The 19,225-nt window shown below is 42.2% G+C and overlaps 2 protein-coding genes and 1 non-coding gene across 9 annotated transcripts in view; 1 reads left to right on the top strand and 2 right to left on the bottom strand.

The window, feature by feature from the left end:
* Positions 1-19,225, top strand: part of dgo (ankyrin repeat domain containing protein 6 diego) — an 88,143-nt gene that overhangs the window by 59,141 nt on the left and 9,777 nt on the right. The window lies entirely within an intron of this gene.
* On the bottom strand, positions 3,333-3,453 carry TRNAL-CAA (transfer RNA leucine (anticodon CAA)). The gene is made up of 2 exons: positions 3,416-3,453; positions 3,333-3,377 (listed from the first exon to the last, which is right to left on the bottom strand). It is a non-coding gene; the product is annotated as a tRNA-Leu (tRNA).
* LOC124224991 (ERI1 exoribonuclease 2-like) lies at positions 6,920-7,944 on the bottom strand. Its single transcript, XM_046637344.2, has 2 exons — positions 7,797-7,944; positions 6,920-7,694 (listed from the first exon to the last, which is right to left on the bottom strand). The coding sequence occupies exons 1-2, from the start codon at positions 7,826-7,828 to the stop codon at positions 7,007-7,009; spliced, it is 720 nt and encodes a 239-aa protein (XP_046493300.1). The 5' UTR covers positions 7,829-7,944; the 3' UTR covers positions 6,920-7,006.

The raw sequence follows: 19,225 nt of genomic DNA, 5'->3' as shown, positions 1-19,225 counted from the left end.
TGGACCTAGCTTATACGTAGGTATACACGGTACGATGCTCATGCCATAACCGTTCAAACGAGGTTTCTAACACCTGTCCAGAATTAAATTGGTGCTCCACGCACAGCTGGACAGCTGCGGTGTTAATACTAAGAAAACTGTACACGGTAATATTTTTCATTTTGCTTAATCTTCTACGTCATACCAGCGTTAGAATATCGGTATAGGTATAATATAAAATATTGTTGCTAGAAACGAAGAACAAAAGAAAACGACCTTCGACGAGCGGAGAACTTTCGATATCCACAAACAGCTTTGAAATTCTCTTCTGATCTGTAAAACGAGGAGTAACGTTACTTGGACATTTTCTTTCCAAGTACGTCCCGATTGCCAATCAATGATTGACGAGCTGCTTAACGGAAGAAACATGCGACGGTTGTCGTGAAAAAGTAACGCTATTATCGGACTGACCGCGGTGAAACATCAATGGAAATCGACAGCTTTTCATCGCGGTTCAAGAAACGTAGAGTTTTGCCTCGTTAGCCGAGACGCGAACCGCGATCTCCGACAATCAGAAGAGAGGAATCGAGTGTTCCGAATACAAATGGTTCCGGACAAGCGATCAATGACTTCACTCACCGCGACGCGGTTCGCTGCAACGCAATCTATTTTCTCGTTTTGGCTGTATCTGTTCATCTACGTCCGAATAGCGCACTGCAGCCGTCATCGATAAACGCGTCTTGCAGCTTTACTCAGGCTTATCGGCACTTTAAACAGACTTCAGACTCACCTGTCCCTCTAGTGTGTACAGTCGTCCACTCCTGTCACTACCGTCTGCCAGTTGTTAGTTCTGACAGGCGAAAATGATGACGTTCGATCTCTGATGATAAATATAATTAATTGAGATGGACAATCGAAAAAATTCACTCTGCTCCGTGTCACTGCTAATTTTTTAAAGACAAAGGGATACAATTTTGACACTGATTTAATGATCGCTTATACAATTCTTGTGGAGACACATGAACGGTACTAGAACATATTTCAAAAATATAATTGATACGGGGTTAGCGTGTCTTGAATAGAACCGTATGGTTCATCCTAGATTCTGGGAAGCAGCAGAAAGGCAGGGATTAGATCTTAGTAGACAGGTTGATTTATTACGGCATAAACACTTGCACAATCGCAATATGCACTCATTTGAAAGTCGTTCGCAATGCTCGGTATAAATCAAACTCTGGAATAGGTTATACAATTGAAGACTGTGATCGCATGTACTGATCATGGTTATAATGTTACAATGAAACAGGAATACTCACCGACTGTAATTTTCACACTAATGCGATGAAAAATGACGAAGGGGATCAAGTCTTAAGATCTTGGGAAGTGATGGTCATCTTTACCTATTTCACTCATTACACGAACAATTACTTTGCAAGGCAGAGGTAAAGCCAAAGAAGAAAATGCAAAATGAGGGAAAGTCGAATGCTGCGAAATTGCGCCAGGCGCGCAATGTCAATCTTTCAAGAGACCTCACTCATTCATCAATCACGATTCACGGTTCACCGCTCGTTTATAACGATCTAGCTGTAAAAGGGAAAAGGGAACTTGTGCTCGCAGCATATTTTCAATTAGCATGATCCCTTCTCTTTGGTTGAACGGTACCTAGTCCTTGTCGGAATACATGATTACTGTTTTCTGTCCGTTACGTTGAGGCAGTTCGCAAAACCGATCACCTGCATAAATTTTTATAAGCATATTCAATGTTGAATAGTTTCAGTGAATGGAAAAAACGTGTTCGAGTGGTGACAGGATGATAACTGACGATCACCTTGTGCTAAATAAGTCGAAGGAAACGTGTCTGTAGGATAAAATTATGTTATGTTCCAGCGCCATCCCCCTTTCTATTCCTTTTTCAAAATAGCATGTATAAAGAACAATATTTGGCTGAAGCCTGTTGCGATAACACGGAATTCAAATGAAACAAGCGGAGAGTCAAATACGTAACGTATCCGATTGGTTTGCGGAGGCGCGGCAGAGTTATCGACATACCAGCCACGATTAACGTCGCAACCTTTATCTCCAAGTCACAATATTTCACAATACATATCGTGCAATTTATAGTCACAGCCCACTACCTGCCATGCCAGTTTGCAAAGTATTTTGAAATTATGGATCGTCTCACGTGGGATCCAATGCAATATATATTGTCACGAGTGAGCTTATGGATGTGCAGGCGTTCTGACTTCTATTTTAAACAACTGTGTAAAATTTGAAAGTGATTGTCTGAACCACATCGGAGTTCTTTTACTTTTAATTTTTCATGATTTCACATTGATCATGACAGTTTCCCATAAGAATCAATGTAAAATGACAAAGATTAGAAGGAAAATAACTCCAGTATGGTTGAGATCATTGCTTTCGAACTTTACACAGGTGATCAAAATAAAAGCAAGAACAATTTGTATCATTTTCATTAACCTGGCACGATTTCACCCTACACGCCTGTACATTTTTAACCCTTTGAGTTACAGTGGTAAGTATTCTCACCACCTATTTTATATCCATTTTTTTTTTATATTTAGAGAACTTTAAAATCTATTTGCGGTTTTTCTTTTATTTCTGTTAGTATACTAATAGATTTTCACTACTCGATATTTTCGTCCGCCATTTTAGATCCCCCATCTTGAATTTTTTAAATCTGATCTCAGATTCGTAATCAGCGACCTTAAAAACCATGGAATACTATCTTGTTATAAAAATTGACTTGGCACAATGACGTGTGACTCGAAGGGTTAACAGTCGATGAATACATCAATTTCCACCAACGGATAACAAAATTGAAACTTCCTAATATTTATGAATCAAGTTACAAGTTTAATCAAAGATAACAAACGTCTTATTTACAATCTTTTCTCTTGGCTCTTGATAAGCGGAATACGACCTCAATTTCGAACTCCCCGTCTTTAAAGAGTGGAAAATCTCGAGTAGCACATCGTAAATGGATATAATGAATAATCTGACGGCCAATGAGCTGTCTTGGCTTATTGGACGTCCCGTGTAACATGCAAAGACGAAAAAAACTTGGCAAGAAAATAACAGTCAGTTACAGAAGACCGACTTCTACTGGAGATATTCGATTTTACACATCTAATTTATAGAGGCAAACTATAAAAACTTTACGATAATGCAGTGCCACATCTTCTCCGCATGCAGCGTGTTTCTGACGAGCGTTAACATGGGGTAAAGGTGTACGAATGAGCATTAATACCTATAATGTACGACTCGACGTCACAGAGGTGAAACCACCGCTGAAAAATAATCCCGAACGATGGAATAAAAGGAGAAAAAATTTCTGTCAGAAGTGGGATTCGAACCCACGCCCGCAGAGCGGACCAGAAGCCTCTGATGCGCAGCTCGGCTGCGTAAGGGACGAATCCTTGAGTCTGGCGCCTTAGACCGCTCGGCCATCCTGACACTTGATGATGGTGCACCAAATTCCTGTCAATTTCTTTCTACGGATAGTTAGTTGACTACGCATGCATGCAGGTACGCGTTGTAAAATAAATATGACAAGAACCATCTCGATAATTAATTGCATTCTCGTTACGAGGTATGCGAGGCATGGGTATATATGTGTAGTTAATATCGGTTAGTTACGAGTGAGAAATCGTTACGATTTAGAATGACGGGTCGTAAACGGTCGTTTTCTAAGCGGCAAGTTATCGGACTCCTTAATCGGTAGAGTCTAATTAATTCGGTCTATACCAACCTTAGCAAAGGTGTTAGATGTGATCTTATAAACATGATTCGCCGCATCACGCGTACAAGTCGGCGAGTATCGCTAATTTCGTTCCATTGTAACGTACAACTTTCAACGATATCTGCCAAGTTCTTACCTCCGGTGTCGTAGCTTATTATTTATTTGTAATTTTTCCCGCTTTTGTAAGGCTGAAAAATTATCCTCCTTTCAGTCAATGTACTTTGGAGATGTATTTTGACCCGCGGTACTCTTGTTATTCCCCGCGTGATGCGCGCGAAGATGGAATACGAAGTGGGCAGGATGTTGACCGCCTTGGTGAACACTAACATGCAGTTAATACCTACTTGAATGCAGCCAAATAGGAGGGGAAAAGTATGCTACAGATTCCTAAACAAACGAGAGCGTATGTGCGTGGCTGCATATTACAAGCACGCACTGTGTCGTGGCCCTTTGGAATGTTTTTAAGAAAGGCCCAGCCGCGTGAATATATTACATACACGAATTCTTGAACGCATAATTTGAACCTATCGTCGAGTTACTCGACGCCGATAATGATTATTCGCTGCCCAACCTCGATGTAAACTTTGTTCAGTCCGGCAGTGTATAATAATACAACGTTACCAGCTCAAACATAATTATACACAGGAATCCGATCGTCCGTTTTAAGCCATATGCACGGCTGATATACCTGTTACGGATTTCTATCTATAATTAAACTCCAAGTATTACAATCGCTGAGTGAGTGTACGGATTTACTTCCATTCTTTATTTATTATTATCTAATTTTTTTTTTATCCATCACCCTCCAAATATATCCAGTGGCGATCATTGTTCACGCATATCCGGGCGTTGAGGTGAGAAAAACAATTTCAAACTGGTTCAAAACAGAGACAAAATCACCGTTTATAGTGGGTTTGTGCCAACGGCTACCGAAAGACCTGTACACACCTTTACGTCGCGGCATGCAATGAGACAATGCAGGTGTTTCGGGCTTGCGGTGATGGTGCGGATAATATGTACCGCGTGAAGAAACACTCTCACAATCAACCGCACCTTCGTGGGCATGCATAACCGCAATCTGCACTAAATAGCTGAAATGAATGTTTCCGAATGGGCATGAGTACACGATCGCGGTGCAACTAAATCGGCGAAAGTTCAACGGCAAACCGTATAAAGGCAATCTAGTTTCACTCTTGTAAATCACGTGAGGCCTAGAGGTACTCCGAAGACTAGGCTGTAGGCTAGGGATGTTGTTAAAGGCTATGAAATCGAGGTCTGGAACAGGCGGATCCTGGTTGCTCTTATACATAAACCACTGTAAATAGAGTACAAAGAGACGGAATTGTGGGAACTGGAATTGAGTCGAGTTCAATGGATGATAAATCGTTAATAACAAAGCGCTGCGCCGTTCATCGATCCTATACCTTACCGTATATGCTTACATAGTTTCTTACAGCATTTGCGGCAGCACTTATAAACATCTGTGCGGGAAGATTACTCTTCCAATGTGAAGTAGCCTTCAATAGTAAACTGAATTTTACGATTACGAGCGAGGAATGGAACTGCTGATTGCTGCAGATGAGTCAAATGCAATATCCAATTGGTCTCGAGTCCTGTTGCAGGTAGGTACTGTACCCTCGCGTATCGTTGGATCACTCCTGAGATTTGCGGCTGACCGTTTAATGGAAGTAGAAGCTGAGAATTTCCTGGATTCTGAAGAATAACTTAACAGTGACCGTCCTGTGTTGTTTTGTCACGACTTCCACGATTCTGCCCCGTAGACCTGGAGCTTAATTGAACGTTCAGAGATCGTTTCACGCGCGGTAGATCCACACCGCGGCTCACGTCAGCTTTGGCTTTATTTCCTCACCTGCGGACGGAGCGCACATTGGAAAACTGGCTTTCGTTTGAATGCCCCTGTATTGTCAGACTCGTGGTTAGACCGACCTCAAATACGGATACCCTGCGTATAGACCTGAATGGAAACAGCACCCAGGGCGAGGTACAAATGCACCTCGCGTTGAAATTCCGCAACGACACGTGGTGTCGTGCACGTTTTAACCGCTGGGATAAATGCACGAGGAATATACACGTTCTGAGCAACGTCAATCGATTCAGGCTACCGTAGTGAGAGTGGATACCCACATCGGACATGTTATAGCTGTAAAAGTGAACAATGTTGAATATGGGCGGAGGAACAATGCGCCGTAACGAGGAGAGGAAGCAATAATGTCTAGGTGCGCCATGCCGGCGATGTTTTCACGGCAAATACTCCGCACCACGTAGCCTGCTTCGTAACCCTCTGGTTAACGGAGGAATAACTTTAGTCTAGACTCCTCTGCACTCTTGCAGCCTCCTCTAAGAAATAATGGTAATGTAGGTCCGAACTGTGATCCCGGCGGTGCTCCGTGACCCTCTAGCCCGCACATGGCCGATGGCTGAAGCGTGTTTGTGGCGTCGTGAACGTTAAAGCCAGCAGGACCTTTGCTCCGTAAACGTGAACCCAACAGGATTTTCAACGCTTCTAAACTTACTTTCGTATCCCTTTTTGACGGCTATCGCTTATTTTTCACTTCATTCTTCGGTGAGACTGGCAATCTCGCGGAAGATCGGCCGCCCGGTAGTGTGAAGCGTAAAACTTCAGTGATACGATACCAAGCTACCGTTTTTACGATACCTATTACACTTGTATCTATAACCTTCTCAAACGAGTCTACGAGTGCACACAACTTTATTTTATAAGCGATTATGCGCAGATCATAAACATATTGTAAAGCAGCACGAGATTTCTTGCTAGAACAACGCCGATGTGGCGACTGGTACACTAGCTTGTGTACGAAGGTACAACATGCAGTTGCGATGGTGTTGTTAGACTTTCTGCGATGGCATTCGATGCATGTAACCAACTACCGGACTGAAAGTATGAGGGAATTTAAACATAGTAATTTCACACCACAAAAAGTCCGACTACTATTATTAAGGTCATCTAACTGTAAATTTATATGTCGTGGAAAATTTACACACCATGTTGACTGCATCGAGTAAATTTGCATAATTACAAATAGCGGTATGCATACACGCAGAAAACGTCAATGAATTGCATGCAAATCTTTCTAATACGGGATTAATCAATGTACGGTAAACAATTTTGATATAAATATCTTTAATCTCAACCATCGCAATCCTAAGGAAAAATTTTTCGCAAAACTATTTCCCTTACAAAAAATTTTTGTTGGATATATTTCATCGTCAGACGTGTGTTAGAGGTCAAACGCTTGACGTGATTTTCAGTTCGCATCCCTTCTCGCGCATGGCCAAGGCAAGGTTTGCTATGTTAGTCGCATACTCTAAGCTAAGATATTCTTTCTCCTTCCATTTTAATTTCATCCTGGCCATCGCGTCTCTCATATTTCTAGGTAACGTGTTGTAATGTTCAATCCATATAGCACGCAAATCGAGCCAAGTAGACAAATGCTTAACGTAAACGAGTCGTTTTCTCCTGGCTTCGATCGGCAGGCACGTTCCCAAGTCCAAATCGGACCAGGTCACCGGGATCGTAACGGGATTTTTAGGGTCTTGCTTCGACGGTAATTTCAAGCCAACGTCCTTCTCCAGTTTCACAAGCCAATTCGAATACAACATGAGGCAAGTTTTCAAAGGTACTCCGTTATCCGCGGCTTCCTGTGATACTCCGGTAGATTGCACACAATGGCTTGACAAAGTTGGTTGCTCGGTTGGCATTACGTGCTGATGAAACGCAGCGACGATATTCTCCGTCACCAGGCTGACTACAACAGCTGCGAAGTCTATGACCTCTCCGTCAGTTCCCGTTGAGGACTCGTCCGTCTTTGTACTTAGGAGTTTCAGCGCTATCAAGTGTCGCGGACCCTCTGGATTTCGCGAACCACCAGCAGCAGATTCTGGTATCACCAATCGCTCCACTAGGTTCAACCTCCTTGATAGAAACAACGGGAATGATATGAATTTATCACCGTTCATTCTTCATTAAAAAAAAAAACATTCCTCGTGTACACAGTAGTTCACTCAGCATGCATACCTAGCTAATGACTCGGTCCTATCTTCGGCCATCGCCTCTGTCAGTTGACAAAAAGCACTGCGGCGATGCAGGACAAGCAATAACAGTAAAAAAAAAACTGGAAGTTGATGATGTTCGGAAGCGTTCCACCACCCAAACCAGCCTGGCCTGCTCACGGTCCTGCGTTCACTGTTCTATTCATATATTAAGGCACCAGTAGTCACTGGTTGAGTGTTTCGCAAACGCACCGTTAGGTTTCGCTGCGTCCTGGAATGCTACTCGTTTACGGTTCCTGGCCCTGTGGGTCGGGTTTTCGACTCCACGTGCCCGTCTCTCTATAAAATTATCGGTTGCCGATGCACAGGCCAATTAATTATACTCTTGAAAGTACAAATGAATTAGATGTGTAATAGGTGCGGTATAAATCACAGGGTCAAAGGTATTGAATTTACGAACTTCAATCAGTAATCTCCTACGAACTTCACATGCTGTAAAAATATGATATATACCCGTAGCTTCACGCGCTCACTCCAATTTTTTCCACTTATCCCCTGTGTAACAAACCGTTTTCTCGCCTGAAAAGTATCGATAGTACAAAAACTGGTGGATTTCTTTACCACCGAGCTCTGGATAATAGTCAGCTCGGTTGAAGTTGAGCCATAACGCTTTACAGCGAAGTGCAGCAAGCACCGAGTGAGAATGCAGCTCAGGTAGATAGGTAGGTACAAAGTCGGGAGGAAATACCGTCCTTTAACATCGATTAATTTACCGGGATCCGAGGACTGTGGTTAGCGAAGAACGACGCGGCACGCGGCGGTTCATCCTCATAGTATAACTTTCTCCAGGTCTGGTCGTAAGCTCAAGCGGCGCCGGCAGTAGGTCATTAATTTTGGTCGATTAAACACTTTTCCCAGAGATGATAAGCATATCTAGTACCACGACGGGTCCAACTCTTCAAATTGTCACTGTCGCGTGCCAACGACTTGTCAGACAAGTTGGCACGTACCTATTCCAGTCAGAAATTGCCTGCGTCAACTAGAAAATAGCGTGCTTTTCTTCTTCATGGCTGTAACAGGATTCGTACGCACAGGGAAAACCTGGAAAACCAGGAAAACTCGGGGAGTTTCTTACAGCAGGGAAAAGTCGGGGAAAAGTCAGGGAATTTCGAAAATAAAATTGGAATTTTAAGTTTCTTGAAGAAATAAACTCGTTCTTATACGTACATTACTTGATGTCAAACCTACTTTCGTTTTTTTCTTACTGAAAATCGCTGGCTGTTGTTGGTAAATTAGTAGTCGGTCAGTAACTTAATTACTAGGTAATATTGAAGGTATTAGTATTAATATACAAAAAAATTGTCATTAATCAGCGGCATATTTCTTGGAAGGTTACTGAAAAAAATCATATATTCACGCTGGAACACCTGGAAAAGTCAGGGAATTTCGGGTTCCAAAAAGCCTACGAACCCTGTGTAGGAACCCTCACAAGTGTTTCGAGGGGAAAACGCCGACAGTGCTCTGAAGGCGAAACCAATATATCTCACTAATGAAGCAATTATTTGTACGTTGATTTCGATTTTCCTAAGGATTGATCGAGCCCGATTCAGCGCGGTGTTCTCTAAACTATAACGAACCCTCGGCCAATGTCCGCTCACCAACACGGTGTATAAGGTCTGCTTCGAAATGGCGTTGTTAACCAATCGGAAGCCCGAGGCACGTCTCTTTCCCTCTAATCTATCGCCTTAGCCAAAGGCTTCCATTAATGCAAGTTCACTTCCTCACCTGCAATTACACGTATACTCAAGAACACTCTTTACGCAATTTCAACTCTGTTATTTTCTCCAACTTGCTGCACCACCATTATCAGATTCAAGCAGATGTACTCCCGTAACACATCTTCCCTTCCACAACTTCGCGATAGTTTATTACGCAACGTATGGTAGCGATTTGTACGTGTCAAGAAGCTGCTTCCAACCCTGCCAGTACCTATCCATACAAGAGCGACTGTAACGCAGGACTATGCGGTTAAAACTACAATCGAAAATTGAACAACGTATACTGACCGTTCGGTGACTTCAATAAGTCTTCATCGCAATAACAATCAGTTGTCATTGGTTTTCGAAGACTATTACTGATACAATTACTGATCAGAATCGAGAGCGCCGTGCACCATTCCCAGGAACAGGATGAAAGGAAGGCACTTAAATTTATTACGCGACTCATACTCGTGAAGTACCCACACATATACACACACAAACGCTCGTATGCAGTCATCGTGAATCCAGGACCTATCATTAACAGTTATTACACCGGCGACTTGAAGCGATGCTGCATTTGAGAGGACGACGTCTTCCTATCGGGCACCAGGAGTGTACTCACAAAGTAGTTTAATTTATACCCTTCGATGGCTTGTACGTTACAAGTATTTCATAACCGAGTGCGACGGTTTTAAAAGCGGCCATGGTTTGGAATTTTTCAACGCAAACAACAGACGGTATAATTTAATCGAGAGTAGCAGTCTGTACGCCGTAACATCAGCAGCAGCAGCGAATTACTGAAGTAATTAAAACAGCCGTGAAAAGTTCTTTCCCGGTCTCGTTACGATCTCGTGATAATTGCTTCGTTGCATACCACGGCCCCTTGATCGGCTCCGCTGTAAGAAGAGATTCTTTTGCAAAAGCTCATAAAGATCCCCGCACATCTGGAGCAGTCTACTGTACCTCTGTAATTATGACACTTTGGTGAAAATAACCAATGATTCGTTTTACGCTGAAGCTTATTAAAGATAATCGAGAAATGTACTTTTGCCGCAAACGTCCATCCGATTAGGGTGAAGTGCAACAAACCTGTTCGCATGAAGACATTTTCATTAGGAACTACATTGCGACCAGTACTTAAGCATCAAACGGATACTGAACGAACAGTCGTATATCTACCTGTAATCCTACAAGCACCGTGGGATTTTCGAGAAATTCATCATCCAGGGATAAAACTTATCTTACCTATTTATTTCAACGTTTGAATTAATCATTGCGCTCCAGGCGATTCTACTACCTCCCAGGGGGGACTGTGCGATGTAATTAATAACAGAAAGTACGTACGCTTCATTTTTATTCGATTCCGTATATACACACCGATAATGAGATTAGATTGTACGTATCAACGTTTTTTGTATACATATAAGATGCCGTGTACAGTGCTGCGTTGTGGGTGGCATTATACGTACCGTCTGCAAACGAAAAATGAAATAATTTAATTCACCTCGTAATCTAGTAAACGTACGGCGTGAGGATAAAAAAGAAATACTTGTAATAGAATAATATTTTTCGTTTGATTCGACGCTGCCATTAATCAGCTGAAACGGCTAATGAATCTTACAACCATGTTTTACTGCGGCAAATTTCAATAGGATTACACGGACGTGCGTCTGTATAATATTAAACGGATGAATATTAGTAACAGATGAAGGTGACCGTGGTCAGGTATTCACTCTAGTACCATTAGATCTCGAGACGAATCGTAGAGATAACTCACAAATTAAACGATCCGCTTTGAAGAGAGGTACAAAATGCAGTCAAGTGTGACACAGTAAGTTGTTATCACGCCTATCCGCTGCTGTTCAGCTCTTCACAAAAAATGTATCTGCTAAATTGCTATTCTGAGGGAGTAGACGTTGTAAAGAATTTACTGAGGTATGACTGACATATTTTCCGTATTTTATTATGTGATCATCCAAGTTCTCGTTGTAGTTCGATAAAAATACAGATAAAACTTGTCCCGACGTGAATAACACTGCAAACAGCATTACCAGTAGTCCGGGACGTTTGTTTCAGAATTAATTGCCTTACTAAATTCGTGACGCGCATTTATGCAGCTATGTTGCAACCGATAGCGAGGGGTCGCTTCAAGTAGAACCAGAATAGGATTAAACTCGTTCGTATAATATGATACATGCTCATCACCGGGCCGATAAGCCTGACTGACGTGAACACGGCCCACCAAGCATCACAGCAGAGACCGATGCCGGGATTAAAAACATTAATGACTCTTCTAATTCCCGCGAGACCTAGTCAACCTACACGCTGAAGAAACGGATATTTTCCCGCGCGCAATCTGGTCTACTTTATTCCAAGGCAATGGTAGTAAATGCACGATTTAGTACAGAAATCCGCAATAAACATGCGCGAGTTGGACGATCGATGGTTCATTAAACTGATCGTAAAATGGCCGCTTAGATATCGGTGCCAAGCCAGTAGGATTTTCTCTGTAAATCTTTGCTAAGTTCATTGTAAATTATCAAGCTGCTTGGCGGTGTTAGAACCGGTATAATATATAATAGAAGTGCAGACTGATTTTGTTCACACGGAACGGTTACAAGGTACCATTGTTGTCTTGGCCAAAGAGTTTTCAAAGGCAAACACAACGATGTATCCATGAACATGGATACGAAGTACCTGCCAAGGTCGCCCAATCCTTCGACAAATTCCTTTAGTTTCCATATCGCTTAATCCTATAATCCTGATCCTAACCAATATCCTACATCCACATGAGTGTCAAAATCTGACACGAATTTCTGGATGCATCGGTGTAAAAACTGGAAACTCGTTTTCGTGATGTGAGTTACAGGTACGCGGTCCATGTGTGTAAAATGATATTCAACTTACATTGGTCAGACAGGATAGCGTAGAGAAGAACGGTGACTTGCAAGTTGTACGAATGAGGATCGAATAGTGGATAGGTAGCTCAAACATGGCAGAGGCATTCAGAGGAAGTTCTTTACTGTCACCACAGCTGGCAAACTGAAGTTGGTACGCACCTAGGGCACAGAGTATGATCTAGGTTTTCTAAACGGTATTTTTCCTGACCGTGGTGCCATACGGTGCAGATGATTGATTGAAAATACCTCTGAAATTCTTATCTAGTCATTCGCTTATATTACAAAAGTTCCGCTCTTGTATTAAAAAGTTCTCGAAAGTCGGTCCATTATCTTGACGTTCAACTTCATCTTCTCGACGTTGCATATAACTATATGGTTGGATTCAACCTCGTTTAGACTGTACAGAATATCTTGATTACTGATACAGATTGCGGGACATACAATACGCACACGTATACCTATCCATAACCGCATGCAACTCACGTTTACGTGCAAAAGGTAGGTATCGATCTCAGCTTCTAGTCATCTTTAACTACGGGAACGTTAGATTGCCTGACTCTGTGGTCAACCACTTTGATCTATCTATTCGACTCGGCAAGCCTTCGATATCTCTTATAATTACTTCATCTTTTCACGTTAACTTCTGTCTCACAGAAACGCAATAACAGCTTTCTAGGGTTCCCGCAGATCTCTAGTACCGAGAAGCTTGCAGTTATTGTTCACAGACTGCATACAGTACGGAAGCGAAATCGCAAGGATCTATTCACGAAGAATTTGATTTCATCCTTCGCGTATGAGAACAAGACATGGACCAAAACCTTTTTCTTCCTTATTACCACAATAAGAATCAGATCCATCATGCTTCTATTCAACAAGATTCTGTGAGACGTATATATATGGAGTTTTCTATCCGAAGTCAATAAAAGCAGATTGATATTCTTCAACGTCTGACCACATCTCTGAGGGGGACCAATACTGCTACTTTCAAAAGAAAAATGTACCCAGTACAAAATCGACGTATTTCTTAATCAAAGTTCATTTCACATCGAAAAAGTATTTGGAGAAAAACAATTTGTGCTGCAAGGATTTTTCCCACACTTATGGCCCAATTCATCCTTTCGATGCCTAATATCCTCCCATGAACCATTCATTGTCGTATAAATGTGAGGAATCGGAAAAAAATGTGCCAAGCTATTTGTAAATTACTGATTTTTTCTCAACATAAAGCAAATCATCGTAATTACTCGCATGAATTTTGTATTCAAAACCCTGCACTCAAATGATGAGAATGGTTCATCGATGCTGGATATGACGCATCGAAAGGATGAATTGGGCCATTAGTACGAAAAAATCCTTACGATACAAATATTTTGGTCCAAAAATTTGTTTGCTGTGTAATGAACTTCGATTAATAAATAAGTCAATTTTGTACTGAAAATGAGTTAAATTTGTTGAAAGTACCGGTGCCCTTGAATAGATTCACATTACAGAGTCAGAATTTTTAAAGTTCTGCATACCTGAAACACATAATTGACGGTTGCAGGTGCGCCGTTCAAAGCAAATAAAAACTCCTCATACACTCTCCTCTCCACTCGCAAATATGCAACGAACAGTTTTCCACTCTAGAGCTCCGCTGTGCAGGTTTCACATGTGAAGTTCACGCCCGACGATATACATCCATACATGTATTAGGTGCCCAGTGGATGCTCTGTTCCTGGAGCGCGTGGTCCATGGCACTGCAGTGCGCAGGTAAACGCTGCTAATAATGATCATAATGATAGAGCGCAAGGGAAAGGAAAGCACAAGATCGAAACTGAGACGGGTAATAAATAACAAGAGCACAATGCACCTCGTTGTGGGATATACAAGCCGGTAAGCTCGGGTCCATATATTTCTACTCTCATAAGGGAGACGAAGACGATCAGTATTCGGTACGGCGAGGGAGTGGTTCCATCGTTGCAACGTGAAGTGGGCTCGGTTCGGGTTGGGTTGGGTTGAGTTGGGCTTGGTCTTGGTTTCGTTGGCTTAGCTTAGGTCAAGTTAGGCTGGGTTTACCAAGGAGGAATGTAGTGCCTAGGCCTTGAACCAACCCGACCCACCCGCGGTCCTTTCAGCCTTCGTTTACACGTCAGAACGTGGACTACCTCAAGCTGCGCAAAAGATACTCCACGAGTGACTTCCACCGAATGATCAAAGGCTGATACATATGCATATCCAAGGACATGACACTGTAAATGACGCGCCATGCTTTTCATCGAGCTTGACGTTTGACATGCCTCGAGTTTCCCGTGTCTGACTTTACTGGGCATCCTCTAAAAATGCTTTGTAACTGCACGATTGATTGATAAGCAATTCGAAATAGTGTGACTCGTTGAGGGTGAACACCGAGAAAGTCATTTACAGTGCTTCTTCCGTACTCGGTTTATCCTTTGAATCGGGTTTTGCGAGATTCAATTGTTTCATGAACGTTATAAAACGGAGTTATAGTACGATAAGAACGAGTGATTTGTAATTACATTACGCAAAAGGTTTTCTCTCGTTCTCTGCCATGATAGGAATTTTTAGTTCCGGTTACCGTCCAGTCCTTAAGTATTTTCATTTTTTACCACAATCGAAAAATATAGTTTCAGGTACAAAATGCAAATTAGTTTTGTAGCTGTTACCGGAAAGTCTAGTATCCGTTACTATTCTTTCTCATTACGAGCACTGTTACTATATTGTCTTGTAACCGTTGCGAAAATTTAATGTTTGTGCAACAATAAATTGACGTTGAAGCCTTATTTAACTAAAAAACTGGAGTAAACCGAACATACTGATTTTGCGTTGCAATTACCAAAAAAGGATCGACAATAGCGCAAAATGGCTACGCGTACCTCGTTTTTCGTAATTCCAACAATATTCAAACAGTTGTTTTAACGATACCTGTTTGACTGAATTTTTATAGTTACTGTAAGAAACGAAATTTTTCTCAGTGTTCGTCTTGTTTACGTTTACGTCTGACATCGGCGATTTAAATTGCGCTGTATCAAATTTAGTTTCATAGATGGTTTAAAAAGAATTTTTCTCGACGTGTACCCGACTCCCAGGCTTTACCTATAATTTAAGGCTTGCCACGATCCTGATGTACAAAGTCTTGAAATAAGTTGAGAAACTTTACTGCCGCAAGGTTTTCTTCAGTTTCTCTGAGCTTGGGTGTCTGGTTCTTCCGCTTCTTGTTCGGAGGGTTATTTCCTCTTATAGAAAGACGGGATATGGTCCCGAGTTCCCGCTGCCATTCCTGTAGGCATAGGCGCACTCGCATTTACGTCCACAATGTTTCATTCAGAGTGACGACGAATGTCGGTATATAAATTAAACTTTTATTGTTCTCACGTGGCGGTTACCACGCGATAGAATAACCCAAGCAAGAGCTGCGTTCTTTATTCGTCGTGACTTGGATATGCGCGGGCGAATGGGCGGGTGGCCGGCATAAAGACGACAGCTGCACCTTCCTGCTGTATATGGAATTATAAAGGTACCTACATATAGATGTATATTCAAGATGGTACACGGTCAGAGTAAATATACCACCGTATCCATATCGAGCAGGTGAATCTTTTCTGTGCCTCACGATTAATTCGGTCCATTTTTAGGTGCTTATAACGTATGCTTTCCAGAACATCGACTCATTTCGTCTACAACTTATTTCAGAGTAGCAAATGGTACTTATTTCGCATACATTGAAACGTGTTTACAAAATATCCATGCACGATTTTTCTACTCGAATCCCTGAATTTTGTTCTCTTATCTCGTGTAATTTTCTGCAAGATTCGCCTTTTTTACGTTCAACTCGGAACGTATTTATCTTAGTCTTTTTTCAACAATTTATTAAAGAATCGTGCGATAAGCAAAAGCTCGTTTCTCTCATAGCACACTTACCAAGTTCATGTTCTAGAGAAACGTTACAAGAAAAAGTTTGGGCTTCTTCGGCAATATTTGTGCGATTTACTGTCGGTGCAAAGTTGTCGAGTACGGGAAAGAGGAAATGCGGAAATGCAGTTTTGACTTGTGGTAACCTCGTGAGTTATCTGAAATTTCAAGAGAAAAAGTTTACTGTTAGCTCGGATGTAATTTTCATGCAGTACATAAATGGTGCACGAGATTTGAGCGTGTGTGTGTTTAACTTCTGGATGTCAGGTGGCAGGTGGTGACGCAAGATTGCGACCTTTTTACTGGAATGACATGTGGCTTCTGTCACGAAACAACTGCAACGAAAGAACGGTTACCACGGTGAGATTTCAAGCCGGTTTAACTAACGAAGTAAACTTTGGTGTCCCGCAGGTAACAACGCATTATCTTACTGAAGTATTTACCTTTGCCGAGACGCGGTTTCTTCTCAAACTTAATTTGCAGGAGCTTTCTTCTTTTTCGTACAATTTGTTGAAATTATATCCATCATTATTTTCTCCCAGTGTGCACGAAGTTCTTATATTTTTTACAAATCATCTGATACACCGAATTTCCGACCAACGACCAGAACAGAATCCCAGTTATAATTGTGTACAAACCGTTTTTGACAAGTGAAACATGAACTAGCGACTGATTTGAATAAACTTGTCGACGCTAATTCCCTCGTAGAATATCACTTTATTTCTGATACATTCGAATTAAAAATTCGAGACTGTCCGACGCGACTTGTATCTGCTTGAGATAAGGATCACATTCGATCTTACACGGTGAATAATCATTGGCAAGACTCGGTTCGTAATCAATTAAGTTCGAATTTGTGTCAACCGGGTCGCCCTGTGAAACATTCCGAGGCATGTAGCTGTTGAAGTCGCGTAATTGCGACGATCGACGTTGGTACTTTTTTGAATTCTTAAATTGCGACGGAACGCGCCAAGGCATTCGCTGCGAAACTCTGCCTGCAAAGCGGAGCGAATTAGCCGTGCTAACCGCTTCGTGGAATAATCTGCTCTAATTTGCGTACGGAATAGTATTGTGGACACTTATAGCGGAATTCCGAGGCACGAGTCTCGTCGATGCTGCAGGTCGAGGGAACGAAGCAACGAATGCTATTAAACGGCCGAGTTGTCTGCCGCTGCAGGCAGGCATCCCCGCCTTATGCAACACATCTCAACCGATCTCCTATAGCGTACCCACAGGCCACAAAGGACAAAGGAGATGAACTCCGCGAGTTGCCAAGGTCAACGCTTTCCGCAACAATTCCCGGCCAAACTCCCTTCGAAACAATCGATGCAGGCTGCTCTCGTAACCGCGGTCCGTTTGTCTCTCAGATATTTCAGCCTGAAATCACGATCTGTCAAAATTTCATGTCCAGATACCTCCGAACGGCAGATCATTTAATAATGGAGGGTAAATTGCTACTTGTAAATTGGCCTGCACGATCATCTCTGCAGGTTTCGACTCGACGAATGCATTGGTATCGACGAACTTGTCTATTGTTAGCCAAGCAACAACCCGATAGCCTGAGCGTAATGTAACAAAGTAAGTTGAACATTGTAAAGCACCGTTCGATTACATCACCCATTATTTATCTAATTACAAATGACTTCCTCTTGGGGTAACCCGCAGCGTTCACATGGGTATTACACCATAGTCTTGTTCTGTACGGTAGGTGAAGATCGTGAAGATGAAACTAATACCGAGCGAGAACCTTCGGCTTCTTTGAGAGGCTACATGCCTTGCGGATTAACTCTACCCGTAAGAATTTACGAGTCTTGCCTTCCTATGATAAAGGCATCGCAGCTTGCTCTGAATCACCGACAGCTTGCAGGTCTACGTCTATTTTCCCTAGCGTTATTTTTTTGTTCTTCAACTTCTTTGCCATCCTGCCGTGTACCTATGTATAATATCATGAACCCAACAAGCCGCAAACTTGTTCGAAAAAAGTTATGGCCTACCGTCAAAGTTCCGACACCAGAAGACTGCACTGTTCAACGTTGGTGCCGATGGTACAGGTCTTGAGGTTACACTGATCAAAGTTTACCTAGTACTCATGGTTCCTGATACTTGGAGGGTCTGATAAGAGGCTTCTCGAAAATACCGCGGTTAACAACGGTAGGTCGATGGTGGTTATGTTCATGATACACAAAATGACTCGGGTCTCGTGTGCGTTGGCACGTTCCCAGTGAACACTGGTTTTGAATAAATATCGACGAGGGGCTTGACAAACAATGAAATAGTTTGAAACCGAATCTGTTTGACTATCCATCCGCGCGACGTGGGTAGACTCAGAGTCGACTGATAAACGAGAAAAGTTTTTGGCGACGAAAGGGAAAATGGAGCACTTGACACACGCAGATTTTAATATTCGTGTTGTGCTGTTTTTAAAAGTGCTAAAGTAACTTGCCTCTTTGGCTATTGTGGGGATTGTATGACGTCCCTTTAAGCTGATATGAAAGGCACTCGTGGGTCTAAATCGAAGTACGTGTCCAACGTGGCAAAATGATAAATGAATATTATACCGTTGAAGCGCGTTCAAATATCGTTATGATACGCCCGCGCGTTACGGTAGCAGAGAAATCATTTTAAGCAGCCAGAGAGAGACTTTCAACTCCTTCTTCTACATCGCCACCGTATTTGTGCTGTAAATGTGCGCGGTGTTTGGTTGCGGTGATGTTCGGTTTATAATCGTGGACATCCACCACAAACTCTTTCGTTTACCTTTTGCACTTTTTCTTTACGATTTTTTTCTTTGCTTCTCCCTGTCTCATTCTTCTATCAACACTGTCGAAGAAACCTCCTGCGGTTTCACGCTCAGACGCATATAAATGTCCCTTGAAAGATCCTTG

Source organism: Neodiprion pinetum, chromosome 1 (genome assembly GCF_021155775.2).
Source record: "Neodiprion pinetum isolate iyNeoPine1 chromosome 1, iyNeoPine1.2, whole genome shotgun sequence".
Taxonomy (NCBI): domain Eukaryota; kingdom Metazoa; phylum Arthropoda; class Insecta; order Hymenoptera; family Diprionidae; genus Neodiprion; species Neodiprion pinetum.
The sequence above is the reverse complement of the archived record's forward strand: the minus strand, read 5'-3'. Positions and strand labels throughout refer to the sequence as shown.